Source organism: Homalodisca vitripennis, chromosome 1 (assembly GCF_021130785.1).
Source record: "Homalodisca vitripennis isolate AUS2020 chromosome 1, UT_GWSS_2.1, whole genome shotgun sequence".
NCBI classification, from domain to species: Eukaryota; Metazoa; Arthropoda; class Insecta; order Hemiptera; family Cicadellidae; genus Homalodisca; species Homalodisca vitripennis.
Genome location: NC_060207.1, coordinates 111,488,826 through 111,505,891, shown reverse-complemented (window position 1 = coordinate 111,505,891; position 17,066 = coordinate 111,488,826). Strand labels below are relative to the sequence as shown.

The window sequence follows — 17,066 nt, the reverse complement described above, 5'->3', positions numbered from 1 at the left end:
ATTATATTAATTTCTGTAAAAAAGAGATAATGATTTGTTAATGATTAATTATTTAGTATTTTTTAACCAACCTCTCTGATTTTAATCATAGATATGAATATTGTATATTGTTCTTTATAGCATGTTTGCTCATAATGCTTCCAATATACACTGCACAGATGAAGATGAACTTCTGCAATATTTTCAGCCACATAAAATGCACAGAGTTGCACACAGACATAGATAACCTGCTGTTGGAAGACTCAGTTGACTTGAAAATTGGAAATATTTTCTCAGCAGAATTTGTATACATTACAGTAATTTTGTATAACTTATAACTGTCACTAAAGTATAGTAAATAAATACTTTACATTTTTTTGTTTTAAGACATGAGAGATCACACCCTCGACGATTTGCTTTATGTTTATGCATAGGGTAGTATTTTTGTGATTAGCCGTTTGAAGCTTGTCTTATCTCTTCTCATTTCTTCACTAAACTTTGACATCTGTTAGTCTTTTAACACTTTGACAGTGGCAGATGCCCTAGTGCACTTGCTGTCTAATTTAAATACTTATCATCACTCAAGATAGAGCCGTAGTAAGTGTTAATATACATGTGGGTCATTCCATGTCAAATTAACCAGAAAAAAAAAGATTTTGACACCCACCATCTCAGATTTTGATGAAACTTGGGATGGTTGTTCCATTGATTTATGTAACCATGCCAAATTTTTTCCTTGTGTATCGTACAGTTTAGATTTGTTAGGGTCTTAAAGCTTAAGGAATATTGCGATTTTTATTGTTAAGCTGTGAGAAACGAAACTTGTTTTCCGATGAGAAAAAATATATATCTTTCTTATTTACCAACCAATTTAGATGAAATTTTCTTTTTTTCGACATGAAAAGGTCAATAATAATGTAAAAAATAAGTAAAAATACCAAATGTTCATTTATAAGTATAATTTAAACAAAATGCAGAGTTTTACTAAAGATGAATGACCTACAAAAGGGAAAAAGGTAATCATGTATTCTTTTATTGTTTTTGGTCTATGATATATACCAGGGGTGCCCAACCTTTTTTACCCAAGGGCCACATTGTAAAGCCTTTATGGCCAGGCGGGCCAACATCCCAGGGGATTTGGAACCCCAAACAAAACGTATTGTCCGGGGTTTGTTCCAGAAATCTTGTGCAAAATATGAGTTTTAAGGTTATTTTGCCCTTGTTTCCTGATTATTGTAATTTCTTATTATTTATTAGTTGTTAGGTAAAGGTTTATAATATATTATGTTTTTAGGTTCTTTTAGTAGAAATAAATATAAACCCAGACTTTTGGATGTTTGCTCTAATTCTGAGGGAACAATAAAAAAGTCACCAATAAATTGAATACATTGATTTTAATTAATCCTACTAGGATACTAGGACATACAAATTACGTGGTGAGTGGTGACCTTGAGTTGGGTAGGGGTTACGTCGCCGCACCGCGCGCTGTGCCGTGATTTACGCGCGCTCTATTCGCCAGCCGGCAGCCACCACCGTAGTCAGTGTAATCTGTCTGTCTGCAACTACTTTACTTCTTTCAACACTCATACTCCACCAAATGAATACGGCTCGTTCTACGTGAAATCGGCTAGACTGCTTGTTTCTCAAAATTTGTATTTATTTAATATTTCAAATGCTTTTAAACAAATTTGGTTGTTTTGGCAACAAGGCGGGCCACATAAAACTGACTCGCGGGCCGGATTCGGCCCGCGGGCCGTAGGTTGGGCAGCCCTGATATATACTCTACCGTATCAAGCATTCAAATTAGTGGTATTTTACTCATTTGTTATTCTTGCACGAGGTCGACAAAATATTCTCTGAGATAAACATTTAAATTTTGGGATATAATCACTCTCTTACAATAAATTTACATTCCTTTTTGCATGAATAAGAATCAAAAACATCTTTATTCCAAGTTTACACATGGTGTACATGAATGGTGTCAAGAATATAAATATAATATATATATATTCAAATACGTAAGTGGGTGTTTATAAAGTCCAAAATAAATCCATAAAAAATTATAAATATTAAACAATATTAATTATAAATAATTTAGATAAGTGGTAACATAAATATAAATACATAAAATCTGTATCTATTACGAATTTAAAAAAATTCAGAGAAGGAACATAATTGTAAGTTGGTTAGGTAATTTCGCAATTTAATTTGAAAAATTTTAGTTTCTTCCGTTAATTTTAAGTAATTTGGAAGTATATTAAAGAATTTTACACTTATATATTTTGGCTTTTTACAATAGAATTTCAAATTATGACAATCTATAACCATATTATTTCTATTTCGGGTAATATAGTCATGAATGTCCCCACAGGTACTAATGTCACTTACACGATTTTCAACTGACAAAACAGTGCTATGGATAATATGCACTATAAACTGTCATTATCCCCAATCAAGAGAAATGCGTTTTAACTGATTCATTCCACTGCAATTATAGGATAATACGGATTGCTATTTTCTGAATGATTAAAATTGAATCAAAATTTTGTGCTGATGTAGATCCATATAAATAAATACCAAATGTAATATGTGAATGAATATGCGAAAAATATATAGACTTTAGTGTTTGATCTGTGCATAATTTTGACATTCTACACAGAGCATATAAACCAGAATTAATTTTTGAGACAATCTTATCTGAATGTTTATTCCAATTTAGGGAACTAACTGTCCAAAGTATGATGATCTTTTATTAAGCCCATTTTCTTTTGAAGTGTAAACTGTTTATTTCATATATATGTTTGTAAAAGTAGATGTTTAATTTGCTCAAGCTGCAATTTCCATCCTCCACGTTTTTTACATCATATTTACATGTAATATTCTGTTGAGGGCAGAGCTTTATGTGCAGATTATTTAAATTAGTGTACTCTGAGAGATGGTTATTTAAACTAATCACAAAAAAATTAAAAACAACATAAAAGTACAAAAGTGTAAGCAATTTGCATTTGCTCGATCTCTCATTCAATTGACAAAGTGGATACAATTTTACAAATTTGAACTATTTTGTCTCTTTATTGTACACATGTATGAATTGCCCTCAATATAAATACTTGGTAACTAAAATAAGATGGGATTTTGTTATTATAGGTGGTTGTAGAAGCAAGGGATTTCATTCTCTCACTGTCTACTGAGGAAAGTCCTGCTCATGTTTTTGCTCCTGTAAGTTCCTAATTAAAAAAGACTACTCTAACTTAGAATAGCATTTTCACTGTGCCTAACTTTGCTTTGGAGATTGTTGTGTTTGTTTATGTAACATGTATTGTATAGTGTTATAAGTTATCTAGTTCATACCCTGTCAAAACATTGTTATCACAATTACAATCCTTAATATGGAGAGCCATTTTGGTCAAGAAATTTGTAATTAATTCTGACTGAGCCAGCGATCATGTCCATGTTTAAGGGTGAGTGGTTGGGAGGGGTGCAAGAGGTATCCCGTGATGGGTTGGAGCTCAAACAATTAGCAATAAATATGACTTCTTTATTCCTGTATTCCTGCATCTCTTAATAAAGTTAGTCTGTCAGATTTCTCCGAATATTTACCACCCTTCTCTCTCCTGGCTAAGCAGACGCATATTGCTGGGTCAGTCAGTTTCAGTATAGTATTTATTTACTGTTGATGAATATACACAGGGATATAAAAATATTTTATTGTTGTAGTGTTAACATTGTACAGACGCTGTGTGAACTAGAGGTAGGTCGTTACAACTGGAACTGTTTTGTCATAACTGGAAAGGATAAGGAATTGTGACAACAAAAGGTGAAAGATGCAATGAAATGCGATTCTTGCAACATAGAAGTGGGTCGGTCCTAGCAAAAAACGCCTGGACTGGCACTGGATAGATAATATAACTGTGACACTATATATTGCAATGAGTCCAGGGAGGCTAGATTTATTATTACATTTTTTAAGTCCTTTTCAGTTTGGTCTTAGGAAAGAAAAATCAACCAAAGAAGCAACATTGGCAATCTATGAAAAAATCCATTGCAGTTCAAATAAGAATGAAAAATTAACGGCTTTATTTATTGCTTTTAAAAAAGTTTTTGATTTTGTAGACCACATTTTATTTAAAAAATTAGAACTTGCAGGAATAAGAGGAAACCCTCTTAATTGTCTTAGAAGCTTTTTGAGCAATAGAATCTAATGGGTCAAGATTTCTGACAAGTTTAGTAACTCTTACTTCGTTAAGGTCAGATTACCTCCAAGGTTTAGTGACTACAATTCTATTTTTGGTTTTTATAAATTACCTGTTAAAACTGCCATTGCATGGTCAAATATGTGAGTTTGCTGATTACATTGTGTTATTTTATTCATTCATGGATACTGGTAACGCCTGGTAAAAACTTTAAAAGATTGATGTTTTGAAAACAAAATGTAAGTTAATGTCAGCAAAACTAAATTTGTTATTTTCAGTCATTAAAATTTGTATTTTCCTTATGACATAATCCATGTGGATAATTGTATTCAAAATCACGTAAATTGTCAAACTATAGAAAAGGTACAATATTTCAAATATCTGGGAGTTGTATTGGACAAAAAAGTTGAGTTGGGAAAAACTTAGTAATTTTAAATTAAATACTAGAAAACTTTTAGGGTAAAAACTAAATCAGTAATAAGGAAATTTTCACCCCTGTTCAATCGAGTATACAATGTTGGAGAGATGCTTACAAGACTAAGATTTTGAAAATAAGGAAATCTCAAAATCACCTTATTAGAATGATTACTTATATAAAAATGAGAGATAGTTCTTTTCATTATAGTGCATATTAAAAATTCTTCCCATTCATCACCTTTTAATATATCAAGTTTTTACGTCAAAAGTGGCAGTACAAATCTGTTACACAATAGGAAAAGCGGATCGAATAGATCATTTACTTCCAAAAATATTTTTAAAGATTCCTTCCATTACATTGGACCTAAGTATTTTAATCAATTGCCTTATGACATGAAGGGTTCTAGAAACCTAAATACACTTTCTTCTAAATCAAAAGATTGGCAATTCACTCAACAAGATGTAATATTTATCAATATTATTTCCTTAAATTAATCACCACACTTGATGACAGTATTTTTCTGATATTTTTTGTTTTATTCCTAATGTGAAATTAATTGTGAAAGTATGTATTTATTGAATTAGGAATTCTACGATAAACAGCAAACTTGTATGTTAGAATTTAAGCTTCTATTTTGTAAGGAATCCAAACACCAAAGAGAGTGATCTTTCAATCATTCAGAAGCTGAACTCATTTAATTTATTTACAATTTGTTTTGGTTAAGTTAAATATTTTGTTATTAACCTATTTTAGTATATCAATTTCATACTGGCCACAAATACTTGTAAATTTGGTCAGTTATTTCTGAAGTTAATATTTTGTTTCTGTGTTAAAGCAAATAATTGAATTAAATCATTATTTCATGTTGACATTAGTGTGTACAGTGATTCAGTAAGCATTTTACTGTGAATTATTCGTTCATGTGGTGGTCCGTTATAACATTGAAACATAAGTGCCATAATTACAAATCTCATTAAGTGTGAAGTACATGGAGTTATAACATTTCTTTGGGCAAAGAATCAGCAGCTGAGATTCATCATGAAAATTGTGTGCGATGTATGGCCCCAAACATTTAGTGAATGAATGTGTACTCTCTCGATAGGTACAATTAAAAAAAAAAAAGGAAGGAGATGAAGAAAAAAATTTATGATGAAGAAAGGAGCAGTTGGCCTTCTCTAGTAAGTAAACACAGTGAATCAAAAAGTTCGTATGAACCCGTTACTTTACAATTTCTGAACTTTCTATCTTTTCTGAAATTTCTTAGAATCTTTTTACTTGAGGTAGCGACAAGAAAAACTAGGCTACAAGTTTTGTGATTATTGAGTACCAAAGCTGCTAACCAATGACTACAAAACCAGATAATGAGATCTGCTATAGTCTTTTTTCTCTGTATGATTTGGAAGGAGAACTTTTTGGACAGCACTGTTACTGAATACAGGTTGCCTAAGTGATACTGAGACTAAACAGCAGTCAATGCAATAGAGACCGCTTCTACAAGCAAGCCAAAGAAAACCCATCTAACTTTGTCAGTGAGGAAAGTTACAGCTAGGTTTTTGGGATGTAAGGAAAAAACATTGATTCAATACAATGTTGTACAATAAGCTCTAATAAAATTAACAGATTAATTCATTTTATAGAGTCTACAACCCAAAACCAATGTCGTAATCCTCAGTGAACATGGACTTAAAACCACATCAAATTGAAAATGTTGAATTAATACCGGGATACTTGCCTCAAAGCACATTATAGCAGGGAACATCACAGAAAGGGAGGCGTTGGCAATATTGGTGGAAGAACACCTAGTAAAGGATAACAGAAAAGATAGAAGAAACAACGTTGTATTGTCAAGAACTGCTCTGTGAAATGGCTATGATACAAATAACCCTAAAAAAAACATGCCTTAACATCAATGGGCATATACAAGGCACCTGATAAGAAAAAAAAAACAGACGTTGCCGAGGCACTAAACAAACTCTCAAATGCCATTGAAGAAACCAAAATAGAGAACTCTCCCTTAATCATTATGGGAGACATAAACATAGATATCCTCAACCCAGACAGGAAAACCATTAAACTAATGAAACACTTGCTTTGCACAACATCCGCAGATTATATCTACCAGCTACAAGGATAACTCAACATTCAAGAAAAAAAAGGGGAAACATCATCGATCAATCGATTGTATTTGCACCCAATATCCCTGATGATGAAACTACAAAAAGCATAGTAATAGAGGGAAGAATCTCTGATCACACCGCACAACTCCACACACTCTACTACAGAAACACCAGCTCAAAAAACCAACCATGGTGTGTAGAGCCCTCAGAGAAGAAAATTTAAAACCAACTGAAACTCCTTCTTTCAAATGAATCATGGGAGAAACCTGACTGAAGCCTCAACGGTCGAAGAGGCATACAAAACCATTTTCAATAAAACCTTAACACAGGCTCTAAACACTGCATGTCCTAAAAAGAAAATTAGACCTAAAAAAAAGTACAAGCCAAAGCACTTTATTGATGAAGAAGCAATCAGGCTCAAAAGAGACTATTTAACATCTCAAAGTCGATTTGAAATTTGAAATGACAGGAAATCAAAATGATAAAGCAGAGGCAAACTTAAAGAAAAAGAGCTACGATCAAAGATTGAAATTCTTGAGACAGCAAGCAACCACCAACTATATAACCAGAGCTGAAAACAAGTCAAAGGCTGTATGGGGAGGTGATAAACAATGCTCGAAACAAAAAGAAAAGCCCATCAGAGCTCAAACTCCACATAAATGGTGAAATAATAACAAGTCCAAAAATAATAGCAAACCAATTTAACACATATTTTGTAAATGTAGCAGAGGAGACTCTGGAAAAAATCCCAAGCTTCCGATAGGAAACCAAATACATCCCGCAACCCATGAACCGTACTGAAAATCTCAATATCATTACAGACACAAGCACTAAAGAGGTCAGGGCCACTATCACTGAAATGAAAACTAAGAATTCAGCCGGCATTGATGAGATTATCCACAAAAAATACTGAAGCACTGTGCAGATGAACTCACATCTCCCCACCTTACTACCGTTATTTTCAACAGATCATTCGAGAAGGGAGGTTTTTCCCTCAGAACTAAAGGTCTCAAAAATCTACCCAAAATTCAAAAATGGTGAAAAAAACACAAATTAGCAATTACAGGCCCATTTCCCTTTATCTCAACATTTTCAAAAGTGTGTGAAAAAAAAAAATTGTCCTAAAGAGACTTCTAGACCACTGTGCTAGAAACAACTTGCTTACCGACAACCAGCATGCTTCTCTACAGGAAAATCAACCACCACAGCAATAATAAAGCTAATTGAAACCGTAGTAGACAACTTAGAAGCAAGAAAACTAACAACCGCTATACTACTTGACTTGAGTAAGGCCTTCGACTGCCTCAGTCACAGTCTTATCATGAATAAATTATAGGACACCTTGGGAGTGAGTGACACTGCAAAAAAATTGGTTTTAAAAAGCTACTTAGAGGGACGACAACAACTCGTTGAACTGAAACATAGCACACAGAGGAATCACAGAAGAATAAGATCAACGCCTCTTTTCCAGTTCAAAGAGGCCCTGCCTCAAGGATCGGTTTCTAGGACCCAGCACTCTTCATCTTGTATGTAAATGACTTGCCTCACTATGTGGGAGAATTTTGCTACCTCTCATGTACGCGGATGATACAACCCATGCTATCTTAAAGGACAAACCGCAGACGACCCTGGCAGTCATCATCCTACGTTGCCCTCAACATGGCATACCAATATTGCAATGGAATGATCTGGTAGCAAACCCGACTAAAACCAAGCCAGATAGCATTTGGAAGAAGAGCGACCGAAGTTCAAATCATCCCAGATGTACGCTTGGGCGACACATGTTAAGTTCTTAGGACTTGACTATAGATGAAAACATCTCTTGGACCCCACACATAAGACAATCTGAGTAAAAGAACTAAATACTAATAGCCTATACATGATAAAACAAATAATATCTCTGAGCAACTTAGAAACAGCTAAAACAGCTTATTTTTCTCTATTTGAATCACACGTAAGATATGGTCTTTCTGTATGGGGTGGTACATCAAAACTCAACCTAAAAAGAATCCTGACACTCCAAAAGAAATGTATTAGGGCCCTTGCCGGCCTACACCACCTGGATAAGCTGCACGAGATGCATTCAGAGCACAGAAATCATGACTGTTGTCTCTCACTCTACATCCAAGAGGTAGTGATGTATGTAGATGGAAAAGATCTGCCGAGGAACAAGGACACTCACCATCACAACACCAGAAACGGTGAGCTTTACATCCTGCCAGCACACCACCTAAAGCTATTTGAAACTAAACCATCCTACTCATCGGCAGAAAACTTCACAATTCACTGCCTCAAGAAATGCACACCAAAGAGAGGGAACTCGCTGAGGTCGGCACTAAAAGCATGGCTCTTGGACCGACCATTTTACAAACTCAAAGAATTCTACAGTGAAACTCTTATCTAAAACTGCTTGAAAGACTCAAAACTCACATTATTGTAAAAGACAGCTATTTGTAATCTCAATGATTGTAAATAAAGATGATTCTGATTCTGAATTCTGATAATGAGTTCTGCTATAGTCTTTTTTTCTCTGTATGATTTGGAAGGAGAACTTTTTTGGACAGCACTGTTACTGAATACAGGTTGCCTAAGTGATACTGAGACTAAACAGCAGTCAATGCAATAGAGACCCGCTGTCTACAAGCAAGCCAAAGAAAACCCATCTAACTTTGTCAGTGAGGAAAGTTTACAGCTAGGTTTTTGGGATGTAAGGAAAAAACATTGATTCAATACAATGTTGTACAATCATCTATATATAAAAATGAATGTTTGTGTGTTTGTCCTTTATGGAATCGTAAACTATTTGACTGATCATTACGAAAATTTGTATGTATATGTATTTTTCCACGAAGAAGGTTTCTATGCTATGTCTATTGATGTAACTCGCCTCCAGGTGGCATTGGCAAAGATAATAGTTTTCAAAGCGCCTGCACATTATAAACTGCAATTACGAGACAGTTACGAATATTTAATAGCCCAACACTTTTTGAAGGCGCTAAGTTATGATGTATATTTGTCTTGAAGATAAATTTCTGGTTGAACTTAAAGCTTGAGTGTTAGACCACTTTATGTAAAACACATGTACGTGTACAATGGCTATATATACAGATTTTCTTGATCGTGGCAACAAAGCAAACTCTACATCGGAGTTGGAAATATAATTTACTTGAGCCAGAAGTGCACATACACAGGTAATGCTTACGAAAAGCGTGCGAAGCCGCGGGAAATAGCTAGTTACTTATAAAGCCTGTTGTGACACTTTAAAAAGATGAGAAGATAACAATGCTCGTCCTCACTTAGTTCTAAGAAAAAAATGAACAAAGACCAATTTCTAATGGAATGCACTTGATCATCTCCCACACTGCTTGAACTTGGTTCCTAGCGACTTCCATGTGTTAGGAGAACATGAAGTCGGTGGCTTGCGTCTCAGTTGTTCACCAGTGATGAAGAACTTCAGAGCAGTGACAAGTTTGACTTCATTCACAGGTGATATTTTTACATAGAAGGTATTTCAAATACATAATTAATGCTTGAATCTGTTTGGTGATTATTTAGAAAAAATTATTATTACTTACTGGTCGTTACAGTGTCCCCACGATATGGCCTGCCCTCGGTTTCTAAGAGGCCCCTACCCATGCCACTTTCAAGTTTCATACTTTGATCTCTCTGTGGGAAAAAAACAAGAAATAAAAAAGGAGTTGTTGTCATACATCGTAATAAGGAAAGGTAAGTCAACTTTTGTTGTTATAAAACTTTTCTTTGTGGAACAAACTAAGAGAATTCGTTCACCAAATAGTATTTTAATAATTTGTTAAAATTTACTTAATCCTCTTAATACTCCAACTTAACTTTATAGATTTATACAAAAATATTATGGATTCTACACATACCAAAATTATTGATATTTTACACACTTTTTGTAGGTAATTCTAAAACGGTTTCAATAATTCTAGAGAAAATTTTCTGGTAATGCTAAGAGATGTAAAATAATTTGTCAAATATAAAATAAATGTCTACTTAGTATTAAAAATTTTGTTTTACTAAAACGAATTATCAGAGCATATTTAAAACCTGATATGTTGTTCAGTTTGAAATACTGAAACAAATTTAAAACATTTGAACCTAGAAACTAGCAATAGTGTGCTGAGTTTTGAACCAATGAAAGACCTTCATTTGAGCTGAGTACAGAGTATCCACAAGTCACCATTGTCATTTTTTTGACATCTTTAGATTTTGGATTATGAATAGAACTATTATTGACAGGGCATCACAGGAGAAACTGGAAAAATGTCATTTCTGTATGTTACCACAATAGCTTGAAAACAAATTGACCAATAGACTTGAAATTTTTGCATGAAGCCTCATTTATATGTAGGTAGGTAAAACTGAGTTCGATGATGGTGTATGTCACTCCATGGGATTTGATTGAGCTTTAGTGGATATTTTTATATTGGTCTTATAAACAACAATGATGGCAACTAGAAAATAGCAAAATAAATAAATTTGTAAACAAACCGAGTACAATCATATAAGATTTTAAAATTGTATTTTTATTCATAGAGTAAAAATAAAAAATAGTCAAAGTTAAAAATAGGTGACAAGGTTTGATGTCAGCACACACTTGCATTACAGTACCTTTCTTAGCGCCCTGGAACTTTCATTATTTGAACGCTGCTATGAATCCTAATTTAATGAACAAAAATGTGAATGCATCATGTTTTAAAGAAATATTTCATCTGTAGACTTTGCAAACTTCATTTCTAGATAGACAAGATTTTGATGATGATGGATGACAAAACATGGAATTTGTCTGAGTGTCATTGAATTGTATTACTCAGTAGCCCAACACAGTTTCTCTTTTGTCTGGTTAAATCAAATTTAAGCAACTTTAATACTGGATTTAACCCCTTTGAGTACCACTCTGACAAAATTCCATCATTAGCTGTATATGTGAGAAATGCCACCCACCACAACCTATTGTAAGCTCCTGTTTTCTATAAATATCTGCGTTTTTCAATTTTTGGATGTAACATTGTGAATGTCTAATGTATTTTGTGATGTTTAGAAAATACATGTATCCGATTCAGAAAAGACCCAGAACTATCTATTTTTAATATTGTTGCATCATAAAAAGATTCTTACAAAAAATTAATTATATATTTATTTTTTTCAATTAGAATAAGAAATCTGGGCAGGAAAAATAAGAAAAATGAGTGGTCAAGAGTAGTGCATCCAGTATAGAAATAACCACAATTATGTCATTTTCGATTTGATAGTTCACCAACAAATATAAGTGAACTGTTGTAGGCAGGAGAAAAAGACAATGATTGGCCGAGAGTGGTGCGTCCAGCCAGTATAGAAACATCACAACAATTTCATTTTCGATTTGATAGTTCTTCAACAAATATAAGTGAACTGTTGTAGGCGGGAGAAAGATAGACTATGATTGCCCGAGAGTGGTGCATCCAGCCAGTATAGAAACATCACAACAATTTCATTTTCAATTTGATAGTTCACCAACAAATATAAGTGAACTGTTGTAGGCAGGGAGAAAAAGACAATGATTGCCCGAGAGTGGTGCATCCAGCCAGTATAGAAATGCCACAACAATGTCATTTTCGATTTGATAGTTCTCCAACAAATATAAGTGAACTGTTGTAGGCGGGAGAAAGGTAGACTATGATTGCCCGAGAGTGGTGCGTCCAGCCAGTATAGAAACGCCACAACAATGTCATTTTCGATTTGATAGTTCTTCAACAAATATAAGTAAACTGTTGTAAGGAGGAGAAAGATAGACAATGATTGCCCGAGAGTGGTGCATCCAGCCAGTATAGAAATGCCACAACAATGTCATTTTCGATTTGATAGTTCTCCAACAAATATAAGTGAACTGTTGTAGGCGGGAGAAAGGTAGACTATGATTGCCCGAGAGTGGTGCGTCCAGCCAGTATAGAAACGCCACAACAATGTCATTTTCGATTTGATAGTTCTCCAACAAATATAAGTGAACTGTTGTAGGCAGGAGAAAGGTAGACCATGATTGGCCGAGAGTGGTGCGTCCTGTGCTGAAACGCCACAACCATGTCATCTGCCGCATGTGCACTGCCAATGGAGACTTGCGTGAAGTTATCTTCACAAAAAACAGACATGGCAAGTGAGTACTACCAGTTTATTTTTTGTTGGTATATCTTGGTTTGAATCTTTTTTAAATTTTTGATATATACAGCGTAACAATAAAATCTACTCACTTTTGCTAGGGTTTTAATGGTAGGGAATGAAGCTACAAATTTATAATTAAGGCATGTTTTAGGTTAATGGACCTGCATTTTGTTATTTTAAAACTGTTCGGGTTATTCATGAATAAGAATAAGTGGGAAGTATATGCACATGAACTCAAAACTTTTGAACTTTATGATACATAGCTACTTAAAAAGGCATATAAACAAGGGTAAGGACAAAACTTTGAGGTATTTATATTTTAATTTTTTAAATATAATCAACATTAAAGGTTAATTAAACTTATTAAAAAGCACTATGATTGTAATTAAAAGTATGAGGATAAACTATGTTCACATAATGGTATGCTATTTGTTTATTTTTTTGAGGGAAGGGGGGTACAACTTCTTTTTCCAAGTTTGTTCTGTATTTATCCCTTGTAACCTATAACAATTAATTGAAATAGTTTGTAATCCTGTTATTCTTCTAACGCCTAAAGTACAGTAAATTACAGCTGAACTAAATTAGGAGTTAAAGCGTATTTTTAGACATAGTGCACTATGTTCCTGAGATGAAGTGATTGGGCAGCTGGCCAACACTAAATAAAAAGAGTCTGCATTGTTATTGGTGACAAGAGTAATATGAAAATATGAAAAATCAATTTCCTATGTGCACTGGATAATTTGGCAGTCAACGATTTTGTCATCATTCAAAACCTTAAGACCACAATTAGTTGTTATTTCTTATGCAGGTTGTCGCATAAGTGAAGGATCAAACTTTAAGAGTTTCTTAATTTAAGATTTTTGCCAGTATTATGTTTTGAAGCCAAGCAAACATTTTGTTATTATATAAAAACTATTACCTCTCTTGTTATTATTATTTTATGGTTATACACTAAACAATTTTCAAGAATATTGTAATATTTGAAGCTATTTTCATATATTATAACGAAAAATACTTTGAAATTGCAACACTTCATCAGTTTTAAAATCTCCATCCGTATTTAAATGAATTCATGTTAAAACATCTCTGTAATAAAGTGAACCTTTATCATAAAAACTTCCTTATTTAAGTAAATGTTTATAACGATTTTAATTGGGTTGCTGTTTTTATTTTGAGTAAATAGAGAAGGGTTTATGATAATGGGTCACTTTATTAAAGAACTTTTTCTAACATGAGATTCATTTTAATATGGGTTGATATTTTAAAATTAATAAAGCATTGCAACGTTTAATTTATGTTTGAATATATTAAAATAGTTTCAAATAGTATTGTATTATATTGAGGATTATTTAGTGTATTACTATATAAAAAAAATAAAACTATTAGTTTTATTTGTGATTCAAAACATAAGTTTTTCAATTCTGTTATTCAACAGAAAATTAAGTATGAGTCATGAGTAATGGTTATTCTTAGTTTGTATTGATTTTTATATGATGTTGTTGAAACCAGCTTTTTTTGTTGCAGGACGCTGTACAAATGTGCAAAGGTGACGGGTTGGGGTGATCGTCTGCCTGTGGACCTCACCCCTTCTGTTGATTCAGAGCAGGATTCTTCTCATGAGAACTTTCAAGATGGTAGTGACACAGTAAAACCTGATTAGTTATATTGTTAATAAATACATTAATTTGTCATGTACTCAAATAAAGTTTATTATTTTCTCCAAAAACATTGGTTCTATGCCAACTTTTAAAATCTTATTTGTAATTCTCTTATTTAATTTCACAGCTAGCTTTAAGCAATTTTGGGTGCATTAACTATTTTAAAAAGCATCTAAAATATTTTTGACTAATTTATTTTTATGTTGTAACATGAACTCTCTCAGCAAACTCACTTTTGAGTCTTGACTAAAACTGTCAGTTGAAAAATAAAGTTTAATTTAACAAGGTAGGAGTATGCCACACCTTTCATTCTCTAGATAATCTGCAGATAATCAGACAGGCAGTCGGACAGAAACAAATTTTTTATAGTCCCTAGACAAACAGAAGAGATATTCTGCCAGCTACTGAGTGATAAGACTTCAATATTGAACGCTTAGTCCCATGGACATGCACCTTTAGCAAACTAATTCTTGTATAGATATAAATTAAGTTTCATGCCATATTTAAAGTCTACAGTAAATCGTATTCGAGATTTCACCCTGAGTTATAGCTTTACTGTATTACTGTTGAGAGTTTATATGCTACACAATTGTAAATGTTGGAAAGATTGTGTTCTTGGCTTTCAGAATCATTTGGTGATATGAATAAAGTGAAGTAATTGCTTCTACTTGGGTATATTTGAGCAATTGCTTCATTTAAAGTGAATAAAACAGCTAAAATATTCTTAGCCGAGCAATTGCTCAAGTTTTCCTGGAGTGAAGTAATTGCACATAAAATGAAGTGAATAAAACGGTGGTGCTTCATTATTTTGGAGCAATTGCTCGATAAAAATGAAGCAAGCCATAGGGCACACTTCATTTCTCGATTTAGGCGGTACTGTCAACATGGCCGAGTTCATGCATGTGCGAGCTCGCAAATTTTATGGTGAACGAAGAGAAATTACCTGTTGTAAGGAATTGCTCCGGTTTGAGTGAAAATGTGGACTTCTTAGCCCATGAGTTTTTGCCCGAAAATGAAGAAACTAGAGGTAAAGCTCTACCACCAAGATAAAAGATGGAAGTTTTTTTTAGGTTTGTTGGTGATCTCGGATTTCAAAGTGGTATTGGCGAAGATATGGGCATACACCGAACAACTACAAGACAATTGATTCAGTTCTGAATAATATTGTGGAAAGATCGGGTAACTAGATTCACTTTCCTGCAAGGAATAATGAAATTAATGAAGCAAAACTGTCGTGGCAAAGACGTTTTCGCCTTCCTACAGTAGTTGGAGCTCTTGATTGCACACACATCGAGATTAAAAAACCCACAAATTTTGGAGATGAGTACATTAATAGGAAGGGGTTTGCCAGAATCAATGTACAAGCGACTTGTGATGCCCAAGAACGTTTCACAAGTGTTTCAGCTTAATTTGATATTAACAATTAGAGATGTAATATCAAAATTTTATGGAGCTGCCTGTTTGGAGACTCGGGTTATGGAGTATCATCATGGCTAGTAACACCTTTTAAGCCAGCTGCAGGAGATGCACAAGTGTACTTCAACATTGTGCATGCAAGGGAGAGGGTAATTATTGAAAGGTGCTTTGGACAACTGAAACAAAGATTTCCAATTTTAGGAAACTGTGTACGTGTTTCACTGGAAAAAGTCCCTAAAGTGGTTGTCTCTTGTGCAGTGTTGCATAATGTTTCAAAACATCTAAATGATGCAGGCCAAGACATCTTTGAACCTGGAAACGAAGAAGTGGTTATGGACAATCCTCAGGAAGAAGTGGTTATGGACAATCATCAGGTAGAAGACCGAGAAACTCGGGAGAGGGGAGAACTGAAACGTTTGTTGATGATGGATTTGTTATAAGAATTAAATGAGTTGTACAAATAAAATATAGCCTATCCTGTATTCCTTTCCATCGGTGTCGGATTGAAGTAATTGCTTCAAAATTGAGAAGCAAGCAATACGTATGAAAAGCAATTGCTCAAGAATTTTCCAGAATCTTCTCCATTCATTGAGCAATTGCTTCACGAGTCAAGCACTTGTTTATTCACACCAAATTGAGAATATTCTTAAACTCGTGGCTAGTGCTTCATAGGCATTGCTTCATTTTATTCACTTCACTTAATGTCTGAACATACCCAGTAAGAAAATAAGCTTTTATAAAATTATTATTTAAAATTATGTCTTGTAAGGTTCTAAAATGCCTAATGTGTACAAATATCTTCATTAACCTTTGATCGGGCGCATCGATTTTGAAACGTTATCGGGCGCACCAGGAAGTTACCTCCAGGTTTAGAATTAAGTACAAATACGTTATTCCAAGAAGGTTTATTTAACATACACGCAATAAAAAGTGTATTTATAAAACTCAATTGTTTGTAGAAAAGCTCCCTAAATATCTTATGTAAATATATTCGTTAAATAGAATACAAATGTAAGCAATAATTTATGAAATAAGCTAACATAATGATATCGCACGTATCACTAACTTATATTAATCTAACAATATAACTAAACAAAACTAATGAGTACTATTAAAACTTAACTAA

The 17,066-nt window shown here is 33.6% G+C and overlaps 1 protein-coding gene across 1 annotated transcript in view; it reads left to right on the top strand.

The window, feature by feature from the left end:
• LOC124369247 (methyltransferase-like protein 17, mitochondrial) overlaps nucleotides 1-14,561 on the top strand; it is a 41,044-nt gene extending 26,483 nt beyond the window's left edge. Inside the window, exons 7-10 of the mRNA XM_046827139.1 lie at nucleotides 3,127-3,198; nucleotides 10,295-10,433; nucleotides 12,726-12,861; nucleotides 14,391-14,561. Coding sequence (XP_046683095.1) covers nucleotides 3,127-3,198; nucleotides 10,295-10,433; nucleotides 12,726-12,861; nucleotides 14,391-14,526 — 483 coding nt within the window. The 3' untranslated portion in view covers nucleotides 14,527-14,561. The remainder of the gene's footprint in view (nucleotides 1-3,126; nucleotides 3,199-10,294; nucleotides 10,434-12,725; nucleotides 12,862-14,390) is intronic.
• The last annotated feature ends 2,505 nt before the right edge of the window (nucleotides 14,562-17,066 follow it).